Raw genomic sequence first — 11,211 nt, 5'->3', positions numbered from 1 at the left:
AGAAAGGATGCCAAGCAGTTGTTTACACAAGGATAGTTCAGAAGTATAGAGGAGCCTTGACCCCACCAGTTGTGGTATTTGGGGAGGGAAGTTCTAGATACATTAAACACGAGACCCAAGTTCTGAAGGGGTGTGGGGCCTCTAGTTCAGGCCCATACATGTAAGTTAAACTCTCCCAGTCTGTTTCCCTGGCTGCAAGCTCCGAGTAAATTAGATGTAAAATATTGTGTGTGTGTGTGTGTGTGTGTGTGTGTGTGTCTGTGCGTGCGCGCGCATGCTGGGGGTCGGGGTGGTGGAGTCAGAGCTTGCCCGAGCCCAACCCTCCCCCTCGGGCAGTCACCACACTGACACCGATGCAAAAAACCGTCAATTTTATACAGTCTGTGGTTCAGAAGCAACAATATGCAAAACGGTGGAACAGTCTGTGCTGCCCCCATCCCCCCAAGACAGGCCCATTCCTGTCCCCCAAGGGGCAGAGGACCCAGGACCCCTGCCGGGCAAGACCCCACTTAGTTACAGGCTCCTGGGAGGGGCCAAGCCCTTAGGGGTCAAGGCTGGGAGGGAGAGGGACCAGCGCTGGTTAACTGGAACTATGTGGGGGGATGGGGAAGCGACTGGGCATAGGCCATTTCTCCCCAAGGCCAAGGGTGGGGAGCAAGTAAAGCTGAGGAGAGGGCTTCGTGGGGCAGGGTCCTCTCACCCGGAGAAGGGGTTTTCTTGGACACCCCACAAGGCACTACTGACCCAGATGTAGGATGGCACGCCCCATCTTTGGCCCCGGAACCTCTCCCAACCCCGAGCTCGCCTAGCTCTCCGTGCCCACCTCCCACTGTGGTTCTGGGGAGGAGTAAAGGGGCCTGGGTCTCGGGTTCATTCACCACTCTGCACAAGCCAGGAAGGCAGGCCAGCTGGGGCTGGCGAGAACCCTCTCCCGCCGCCTTGGGCTCCCGGAGTCGCCGCGGCCAGGCGCCCGCCCCCGCCCCCTTTTTGCACTGGCTGGAAAGAATAAATAAATAAATACCTTCCCCCGCCCGCCCCCGCCCCTACAGCTGGCTCTCCTCCTCCTCCAGGGAGCGGTTGAGTCCGGGGATGAACTTGAGCAGCCGCCGGCGGAAGCTGCGGTACTTGGTTTTGCGCAGGCCGGGGCCGCACAGGGCCTGCTCGCGGGCCTCAGTCCAGAGAGCGCTCGGCGCGCCCACGCCGCCGCCGCCCCCGGGGCCCGCGCACCGCACGCTGGCGCTGCGGCTCAGCATCGCCCGGGGCCCTGGGGTCGGAGCGTCGGCGGGGCCCAGGCCGGGCGCGCGCGCGGGGGGCGGGGGCGGCGGGGGCTCAGGCGGTTCAGCGCCCCCGAAGAAGCACGTGTGGTAGACGGCGTCGTCCGCGTCGCCCCCGGCCCGCCGCGCGCCGCCGCGGGAGCCCCCGGGGGCGGCCAGCAGAGGCCCGAAGGGCAGTGAGCCCGGGAGCAGGCCCGCACCGTACAGGCTGGAGCGCACGGACTCCAGCGTGTCATAGATGCTCGGGTCCTTCACCACGAGGCCTGCCGGGGCAGAAGACACGAGGGAGGGCCGTCAGAGGGCACGGGTAGGAGACCTCAGCTCCTTCCTGTTGACCATCTGTGTGGCCCTTGGGCAAGTCACAACCTTGAACCTCACTTCTCTTGTCTGTAAAACAGGAATTATACACTCAGATGCTTAGGAGGGTCACTTATGACACAAGAGCCACGGAAGGGGTCTGAAACAAACTCGTGGAGCCCTCCTGTTCCCATCTGTAAAATGGAGATGGTGCTATCTCGTACTTTCCTTCAGGGAACAACTGTGAGAATAAACTAAAAATGTGTGTGCATCAGCCTGGGGCAGCATTGCACCCAAAGTAGTAGCTCAACAAACCTTTCTTCACTTTGGAGGGGGAAGTAACCCACTAGTTCTGCGGGGGAAGCAGGAATGGGGGTATCAGTAGGGGTGCAAGTGGCCCTTCACACACCCCTAATCTACTCACCGTGCACCAGCCGCTGCTCCTGCACCATTAGGGACCTGTATTCTCCCCACTTCTCATACAGGGTTTGCTGTAAGAGACACGCCCCGCCTCACTGTCAGGAGCTAGCAAGAAACTAGCAGGAGGTGGGAACAGACTGAGGGATCAGGGAGTACACAGAAGAAACCTTAAGGTTAAAAGGAGGTTCAGGACTTCCCAGGTGGCGCAGTGGTTAACAATCCGCCTGCCAGTGCAGGGGATGCGGATTCCAGCCCCGGTCCGTGAAGATCCCACATGCCGCCGAGCAGCTAAGCCCGTGCGCCACAACTACTGAGCCTGTGCTCTAGAGCCTGCGAGCCACAACTACTGAGCCCGCGTGCCACAACTACTGAAGCCTGCACGCCTAGAGCCCGTGCCCTGCAACAAGAGAAGCCAACGCGATGAGAAGCCCGCGCACAGTAATGAAGAGTAGCCCCCCCCCCTCGCTGCAACTAGAGAAAGGCCGCGCGCAGCAACGAAGACCCAACGCAGCCAAAAAAATAAATAAATAAAATAAAATAAAAGGAGGTTCAAGCAGATAAACGACCCCTAAAAAAGAGTGCGGCCGGTAGGGGCAGGGGCTTGGGAAGAGGAGGGTGGCGACTGGACGTTATCTGGGCTGCTTTACCTTCAGGTACTGCAGACGAGCCTCCAGTTCCGCCTTCCGAATTGATGTCCCGTACAGAGTTTCCAGTCTGAGGAGGTCGGGGAATCAAAGGTTGAGTGGGCCCACAGGGTGGGGAAACACTGAGAGAAGCTGAGCTCAGGAATCCCTCAGGGACCGCGGCACTTGGACATACCTGAGAACGTTGCCAGACGCCTTAATGATGTCAACAATTTCCCGATGCCGGATGCCTTCCACGTTCAGGCCGTTGACACTAGCGATGGTGTCCCCTGCCAGGCAGAGAGGGGATCAGAATCTGCTCCACGGGGCATGTGGAAGAATTCCAGCCACCTTCGCCAGAAAGGGTAGGGGTAATGACCCCACAAAATTCTCCTGAACTCCCTACCCCCAGTCATGGTTCTGGGGAGATCGTGTCCAGGCCCAGCAGCCCAGCAGAGGGGCCAAGGCCCTCAGACACCCACATTCTCACCTCACTCTCAGGAAGCTCTGTCCTCAAAGGTAAGCCTGGGCTGCCCCCAGAGCTGGTTATTTTGGTCCAGCCCACAGGCTGTCATGACACCCAGCCGAGACCGGAAGGGGGCAGGGTGAGAAGCACCAAGCTGGGAACTAACACCGGCCCCAGGCATGAGAAGCCTCAGCTCTGATACCCTGGGCCACTGCAGAGCCCCCTGACCTCAGGTAGAGCAAGCACCATCTCCGAGGGCCCATTTCCCATCTGGAAAAGGGGGTGTGGACCCCTGCGGAGGCTACCATGGCGATTAGGAGGGAGGGTGGATGTGAAACTACTTTGCAAAGTTGCAATATACCACTTAGCTACCAGGGGCTGCTGGTAAATAGGCAGGGAGGTAAGGGCTTAGGGAAGGAAATGGTGACAGGACTGGGTGGGGGTCAGTTGGCTGTCCCTTCCTGGGACTTGGGACTCTAGATTTGGCCAATTCGAAGGGTCTCCTACCAGTGGCACCATTTCCTTGTTAGAGGAAGTATCACAGGTACCCCAGTTTGGGGCCAGGTTGGGAGCAAGACAGACCCTGATTCTCGATATCAAGCAGATCTAATGGAGTGGTTCCACCCCACCTCCTGCCTATGCTGGACTGCCAGATCGCCAGGGGGAGGAAAAACAGCGGCACCAACACCTGCCATTTACCAGGCCCTGGCTCTGTGCCCAGGGGATTCCCTCACCACGCTGACGTGAGGACATGGTATTGCCCCCAATTTGCAGATGGCACTGCTCAGCATCACACAGTAAATGGCAAATTTGCCTAAGTCCAATCCATGCTTCTTTCTGGCCTTCTCAAAATAGGAGGAGGAAGGGAAATTGTTTTCAGAAGAGATTTCTTACCCCCTCTGCTTGGGAGTAAGGTCATACCCCTCTTCCCAGAGCCCTGTGTCCCGGGTTCACGCCCCACCTGGTGTGAGCCCAGCCAGCTGGGCAGGGCTGGACTCATGAACCCGGCAGACAAAGGTCACCATCTCCACGCGCTGCTCCTCCCGGTGGTGAAGGCCGTAAGTCTGTAATAAACAAGGGGACCCTCAGCCCAGCGGTGGGGCGAGATCCATCCAGCCCTCTGACCAGCCTCCCAAGCCGTCCCTCCCTCTGCACGCAGCTTCTCCCACCTGGATCTCAAAGCCGAAGGTCTGGTTCTCCTCCTTCTCCAAAGTCAGCACTTTCCTGCAGGAGACACAGGGGCCATCTCATCAAGACTGTCAGGACTAAAAGGAGCTTGCCAGTCCCATAGCATGGCCCCCCGCTAGAGCTGGGAGTCTGCTCTGGTACATCCAGGCAGGTTCACTGTCTCCAGTGACAAGTCACACTCATCACAGGTTGTCGGAATGTCCTTCTCCCATTCGCAGCTGAAGTCAGCTTCATTGAGCCACACGGCATCAACCCAGCCCCTGGTGGGGGAGGCACGGGGACAGCTGACCCCCAGAGCCGGTGGACTAGCTGAGCTTTTCAGCCACACTCCCAGCTCTCTAGTGAGCCCCAGAACACTACTTACTGACTTAGCTGAGGCCCCAGATTCGGCCACAGCCTGGAGCACCGTCCGCTGCAGAGCCCTGGGGAGAGGGCTGGCCCCACCCCCAGAGGCCAGTCACGAGGCTGAGCCCAGACCACAGCTGCTCCTCCCAGCTGCGGTGAGGCCAGCCCACCAGATGTGAGGGCTGGGGGGAGGGGAGCCTCGAGGCCGCCCCTTCCCGCACTGCAGGCCTGCCCACTGGACACAATGGTCTGGAGTAGCTCCAGATTCTCGTCTGCTGGGGGAGCCCAGAGTTTCCTCTGCCCACCCCCACACCCCCTTCCTTCCCGCCCAGCCAGAGGCAGAGTTAAAGCAGCCTGCAAAGGCCCCTTCAAGCCTCAGGGCCTCAGAAAGGCCCTGGAGACCCAGGCCTCTCAGTGCCCAACCTGACCCACATACCCCCCAAACGCTGAGCGGCAACTCCCCGCGCCAGCCTGAGCTCCTCCCTACTTTGAACGCAGGGCTTTCCCCCTCTACACGTATTGGGGCGGGAAGCAGGGTGACTTCTGTGTCTACTCCAGTGCTCTCTGGTTTTCTGGGAGGGTTGGCAAACTTTTTCTGCAAAGGGTCAGACAGTAAATATTTTAGCCTTTCTTTTCGAGACCTAAATTATTTGACAGCCTCCGTCCTATATTGTTCTTTGTTTTTATTTGTACGACCCTTTCGAAACATAAAAACAACTCTTGGCTCAAGGCCAGTCTGGCCGGCGGGGCCACAGTCTGCCGATCATTTTGGAAGAAGCCACGCCCAAATCAGGATGGGACCTGGGCAGAGTGGGCCCTGAGTCAGCACCTACTTCTGCCCTCACCTCAGACCCTTCCTAAGAGGCCACCACAGGACGGGACCAGCAGAGGACTGAGATTTTGGGTGCCGGGGCAGACAGACTGGAGCAGCTGGACGTAGCCTGGCCATGGTTTGGGCCCTCGGAGTTTGCTGGGCTGGGAGGGCTCAGGGTAGCCCCGAAGACTTCCTGCTTCCCTCCTCCCAGATCCAGATCTCTCCGGGGAGGGGTAACTGGCAGGGACTGGGGGTGGGTTGAGGAGCACCTGATGACTCAAAAGTCCCTATCTCCTTCCTCTGCCACCCCCTTCACACAGCCCACACCTCCACCTGCCCCTCATTCCTAGCAAGGGTGCTGTGCTGAGAGGGTGGGAGAATGACTCCCCCCTGGCTGGGCTGAGATGCTGTGTCGTGCTGCCCCCAACCCAGCGCCTCACCCTTTTGGACCAGGGCAGGGGCTGCGGTAATGGTGACTCACCGCTGCTGTTCGGGACTCTGGCTGAGGTTCTTCCAGCGCAGTCCCGAGCCCTGGGTGGGAAGGAGAGTCAGGAAGGAGCAGGTGAGAGGGAGCTGCCCTGGAGCAGATGGTGAGAGCCCTCCTTTGGGGGTTTCTCACCTGGGCTCTGGCCCTAGACCCAGCACCCCACTTCCTGTTGCCTGTGTGTCCGGCCCCAGCTCCACACTTACTCTGGTGCTGGCGTAGCTATCTGCAGAGTGCCACCACCAGCACCATTCCACAGCTTTCTCCCTAAGCTCTATCCCCACAGCCGGAGGACTGTGGGGGCACAACAGTCTCCCGGGTTCCAGATGCATGAACCTCTAAGCCCTGTGCTGGTTCCCAACCTGGAGGGTAGGGGGTTTCATTACTCTAGATAGAACAGTCTCCACCCCCAGGGTGCACGTCTGCGGCGGCTCAGGCCCCCTAGACCCCACAAGCTGAAGCAGGGGCTCTTCCCAGCTGTTATTCAAGGAAGGGCAGGGGGCCCCTGGGCTTGCCTATGAAAACACTCCAGAGGCCCCTGGGCCGGTCAGGTCTCTCCTAATTTCTCATTCACACAGAGTGGCTCGGGGGAGCCGGGGTCAGAGGCCCAGGTCTGGAGGGCTGGACTCTCAGCCTGAACATGGAAAGGCAGGGGACAGAGGGGCCCAGCCTCCTCCCTCAAAGTAGACTGTTTCAGGGACCAACTATGGATTCCAGCTGCAGATGGCCAACCGTGCCCAGCTCCACCTGGGTCTCTCAACATTGCCATATATTTTGTTGCTTTCTGGGACAAAAACGAACAAAAAAACAAAACCTTGGATCTCAAACTTGTCCATAAGTCTCACTATACTTAAGGAGAGACATTGGGAGGTTTTTTTTTTTTTTTTTTTTTGGCATGGCGGATGACAGAGCTGAGGGTCCCTACCTCTTTTGGGTCCTTGAGAAACTAAAGCAGTCTCTCTCCCTCCCTAAATTATTGATCCTTGGAAGAAGCCCAGTGTCAGACCAGCCCTTGTCCTGTGTGCCCCAAACAGCCCAGGGCCTTCCTGGTCGGTGCCCTTGTTAACCCTCCCCCCAGGCTGCCCCAAGGCCAGGAAGAGAAGGAAGCCCTCCTTCTCCAGAACCAAAGATTGGCCTCAGCGGTGGGGACAGTTCCCAAATGGGCCAGGGAGGAAGGACTGGGCCGCAGAGAGAGACCCCTTTGTCTTTCCACCCGATTTTCATAAAATGCAAATTCTCAACAAGCCGTTCATTGTGTTGGGGGGAGCCAGGGGCCAGGGGGAGAGGAGGGGAGCTGAGCTGGGAAAGGCCACCAGCCCCCTCTCCTTAACCTGGGTCTTGAGTTCCCCTTTCTGAGTGCTCGGGTCCCCCTCAGGCCAGAGGAAGAGCCCGGCACAGGGGGAGACTCAAAGGGCGGGCGCGGCCCGCATCCTTCCTGCCCCGCAGGCGCCCTGCGACCCCTCCCACCGCGTCCGGTCGCGGCTGACTTCCAGGGAGCGGTGGCCTCGAGCCCCGCACCTCAGACGCAGGGCAAGGCGGCAGGCCCCGAGTCCAGGAATCCGGGCGTCCCCTCGGAAGGGTCGGCGGCGCCGCACGCACTTCCCCCGCTAGAAGGCACGCGGCGCGTCCGCCGCCCTCCCCACCTGGAACCCGCAGACTCTCAACTTGACTGGGCGAGCGGCGGGACCCCAGCCCGAGGCCTCCCCGCTCCCACGGGAGAAGCCCGGGCGAGGCGTCCTGGGGACCTCGAGACGTCTGGACGCGGGGAGGCGGGGCTCGGGGGTGGCCGAAGACCAGCTAGGGCGAGGGGAAGGGGACCTGGGGAGGCGGCAGGAAGGAGAGCAGCGAGACGGGGCGGGGGCGCATGGGGAGTGGAGAGCCGCCAGGTCGGGGGCGGCGTGGAGCCGGGGTCGCAGGTATGGGGGATTGCTCCTTCTGAGCAGAGGATCGAGGGGACCCAGCAGGATCTGAACGTGTCCGTGGGGGATCAGCGGGCTGGAGAGGAATGGGGGAACTCGGGGACCCCAGGAGAATGGTGTGGGGGTCGGCAGGCGCGAATGGGGGCTGCTGCGGGTTGCGCGGGTCCTGAGGAAGGGACCCCGGAGGGTACCGAGAGCCGGGCGGGGGGCCGCGGGAGTTGGGGGGGATACGCACCTTTCGGCGGGGCAGGGTACCCCCGGACACGGCGAGCGCGCGATACAGCTCGGCCGGGTGATAGTCCTCCAGCGCCGCGTACAGCTCGTCCCCGGGGGTCCCAGGGCAGGCGGCTGCGGCAGGGGGGCCCGAGGCCGGGGTCGGGGTCGGAGGGGCTGGAGCAGCTTCCGAGTCCGGGGCCGGGGCAGCGGGGTCTGGGGTGGCCGCCGCCTCCTCTTTCTGCTGCAGCTTCCTGAGTCGGCGGAGGGTCATGGCTCCGGCGCCCCTCGGAGGCGGCGCTCGCTCCGCGCGTCGGGGCAGGCGGCGACTCGGGGATGCCAGCCGGGAGGGTGGTGTGTCGCCTCCCTTTATAGGCTCGGGGGATCGGGGCGGGCGGGGAGCGGCCTCGCGGGGCCTCGCCCCCCGCACGGCCGGCTCCGCCCCCCCCGGGGGGGGCAGCTGTCCCGGAGCCCCGCCCACAGCTCCCGAGGCATGCCAGGCTGGGGAAACTCTTGGGGACCGGAGTGCTCAATAGGGGGAAAAGCTAGGGGAGGGGGGTCCAGGCCATCGGGGGGCGGAGCATAGGTCTCCGTGATACCTGAGGGACGGGGAGCCTGTGAAGGGGCTTGTGCACGAGATTTGAAAATTTAGGGATGGATATCTTTGGAGATTCAAGCAGTCTGGCCGTGGAGCGACCGTAGGAGTCCTTAGGAGGAGGTTTGGAGGCCGCCCAGAGTAAGATTCTAGGAGACCCAAGAGGCTGCAGGAGACTTTAGGCAAGGAGAGGAAGGCAGGGGGAGGGGTGAGGTCCCTGATGGGAGGGAAGAGATGGCCCTGAACTAACTGTGCAGAAGCCGCTAGGGAGTGAAAGGGTCCAGGATTTCCCCCTTACCCAGCTGTCCCAGAAGAGTTCAAAGAGGCTGCCTCTCCTTCCCATGTCATGGGGAAAGGGAAGAGGGGGTAACCCAAAAAGTAGTAGACTTAATTCTGGCCTGGCCCCTCAGAAGGTCAGGAGTTGTTCCTCCTGGATAAACCTTTTCTCACCTCCTGATGTTGGAGCTCAGGTATCCTTTTCCCAGCCGATACATCCTTACTGTGGGGGTTGACTCGCGGCAGGGGATGTGACCGCGCTGAGTGGGTGCTCAGGGTTGGGGGATGGTGCTCAGCCATTATCTGACCTTTTTTGGGGAGCATCTTCCCCCCACCCCCGGCTGTGTTGCTGGTGGCTGCCAGGCCATGGGAGAGGTGGGAATGGCCCAGCTGTCGTCAGTGGTACCCGAATAAGAAGTGAGAGGAGGAAGTGGAAGGCCAGGTCTGGCATCTAAAGAGTGGCCAGCCACCGCAGGGCGTCAGCATCACAAGCTGGGGGCTCCACATCCCGACGTCTGCCACTGAACAGAAGCCAGGAATGTCCACATTGTCCCCTCCTCCAGTGTTCCCAAATCCGTTATGCCTTTACAGCTGACATTTATTGTGCTGTGCACACTGTTCTGTGTAATCTTTTACATCTTCTACATCCATGAATGAATTCATTTGGTCTTTATAACAACTCTATGAAAACAGATACCATTATCTTCCCTTACAGAGGAGGAAACTGAGGCCCAGAGAGGTTAAGTAACTTGCTTTAGGTCACTCAGTGGCAGAGCTGATTCGAACCTGGGCAGCCTGGTTGCAGAGCTTGCAATCTAACCACCGTGTGATGCTGTCTTCCGCTGTTCTTCATTCACCCTATGTTGAAGCCCTGCTCCGGGCCAGGTTACAGAGGCTCTTGGTCAGGTAGGGAGTGATACACGCACCGGTGCTGTGTTAGATGCATGGCCTGCGGAGTACAGAGGGGCTAGTGGCCCATCAGCCTGGGGAGGCCAGGAAAGGCTTTCTGTCTCCTGTCTCTCTCAGTCCATGGGTCTGTCTCCGTCTTCTTGCTTCCTAGTCCCCTTGACTCCGTCTGTGTCTTCCCCACCCCCAGGCCCCTGGGGCCCCAGCCCCTACAGGAAGTGTGTGTGGGGGGGTGCTTCTTCACCCTGCAGTGATTACACAAGTCCAGATGGCAGGATGCTCGTTGGGTGGGGGGCAGGGGGTGGACTGGGGACTGCCACGAACCAAGTGCTAGCTCCCTTAGTGCCTTCCTCTCCCTCCTCCCACCTTCCCCCTTGGCATCACCAAGTGGCCATCAGCTGAGGGGCCGAGGGGGCGTTGGTGGGGAAACACGGGACTCTATTGTGAAGCATTAGCACAGATGGACCCCTGGACCGTCTGCTGCCTGCTCCTGACAGACGGCATCTGCAGCGGGGGTGGGGATGGGGAGGCGGGCAAAGGCAGCAGAGCCAATGGTTTCTATCCTCCTCACTCTGTGCTTACTCATGCAGGGACCCTCAAAAGGGCATCTTGTAAGCTCTTCCGTACCGCCACCCCACCTATCCCAGAGGCTTACCTAAGGGACACCTCCTCGCCTGAAACCTGGAGGAGCAGACACCACGGGTGTCACAGCACCTGTGTCTGCCAGCCCTGTTGAGACATTTCTCCTTCAGACTGACGTGGAGACAGAGACTGCCCATCAGTATCCAGGCCAGTCTGCCTCCCGACCTCCAAGTCAGAGAACAGCACCAGAGAAGTGAAGCTTACACCAGTTTCCGCCTCCTGCCAGGCAGGGCACCCTAGAGAACCCCAGAGTAAAGGTGGGCCCAGGAGATGCAATTTCTGTCACGTTCATTGCATGATTTCCTCAAACCCTAGAACTTCAGAGCCGGGAAGGGCCCCGTGGGCCGGAAAGGACACCAAGCGGTCCAAGTCCTTATTCAACGGAGGAGGCGAACTGAAGCCGACCAGGGAGGGAAAGACGGTGGCAGAACAGGCACTAGAACCCACTAGAGCCCAGGTCTCCTGACTCTGGAGACCATTTAACTCAGCTGCTGGTAGCTCCCGCTGAGAGCTCAGAGACCCGCGCCTGCTTCCTCCTCCCAATCTTCCCAGTTTCTCCAGGGAGGTGATGGAGAGCCCAGGATGCCACACTGTGGGGTGGTGGTGCCCTCTGGTGGCCATGAGTCTCGGAAAATCTTCAAATCAGACTCCGAAGGGCTGTCTGGCTGGTGCTAGGCCCCCTCCTGGAATCCCAGCCAGGTTTAAGGAGTCCCCAGAGCTCCTCTCTGGCCTGAGATGGTCTGTGTTCA

General features: G+C 60.2%; 1 protein-coding gene across 3 annotated transcripts; it reads right to left on the bottom strand.

Annotated features, from left to right (window-relative positions):
* Window positions 1–352: 352 nt before the first annotated feature.
* On the bottom strand, window positions 353–9,318 carry TAMALIN (trafficking regulator and scaffold protein tamalin). 3 transcript variants are annotated; one of them, XM_027106334.1, is made up of 10 exons: window positions 8,066–8,124; window positions 5,909–5,958; window positions 5,101–5,208; window positions 4,633–4,702; window positions 4,250–4,304; window positions 4,042–4,144; window positions 2,811–2,904; window positions 2,639–2,705; window positions 1,996–2,062; window positions 353–1,537 (listed from the first exon to the last, which is right to left on the bottom strand). In XM_027106334.1, the coding sequence occupies exons 6-10, from the start codon at window positions 4,103–4,105 to the stop codon at window positions 1,044–1,046; spliced, it is 786 nt and encodes a 261-aa protein (XP_026962135.1). In that variant the 5' UTR covers window positions 4,106–4,144; window positions 4,250–4,304; window positions 4,633–4,702; window positions 5,101–5,208; window positions 5,909–5,958; window positions 8,066–8,124; the 3' UTR covers window positions 353–1,043. The 3 variants fall into 3 exon arrangements, with proteins under 3 accessions (XP_026962135.1, XP_026962136.1, XP_026962134.1); XM_027106335.1 differs by lacking the exon at window positions 4,633–4,702 and having other exon boundaries at window positions 8,066–8,130; XM_027106333.1 differs by lacking the exons at window positions 4,633–4,702; window positions 5,101–5,208 and having other exon boundaries at window positions 8,066–9,318.
* Window positions 9,319–11,211: the final 1,893 nt, after the last annotated feature.

This window comes from Aethalodelphis obliquidens, unplaced genomic scaffold (genome assembly GCF_003676395.1).
Source record: "Aethalodelphis obliquidens isolate GAN/ISIS:26980383/991018 unplaced genomic scaffold, ASM367639v1 scaffold8, whole genome shotgun sequence".
Taxonomy (NCBI): domain Eukaryota; kingdom Metazoa; phylum Chordata; class Mammalia; order Artiodactyla; family Delphinidae; genus Aethalodelphis; species Aethalodelphis obliquidens.
This window is presented reverse-complemented; position numbering and strand designations above follow the sequence as displayed.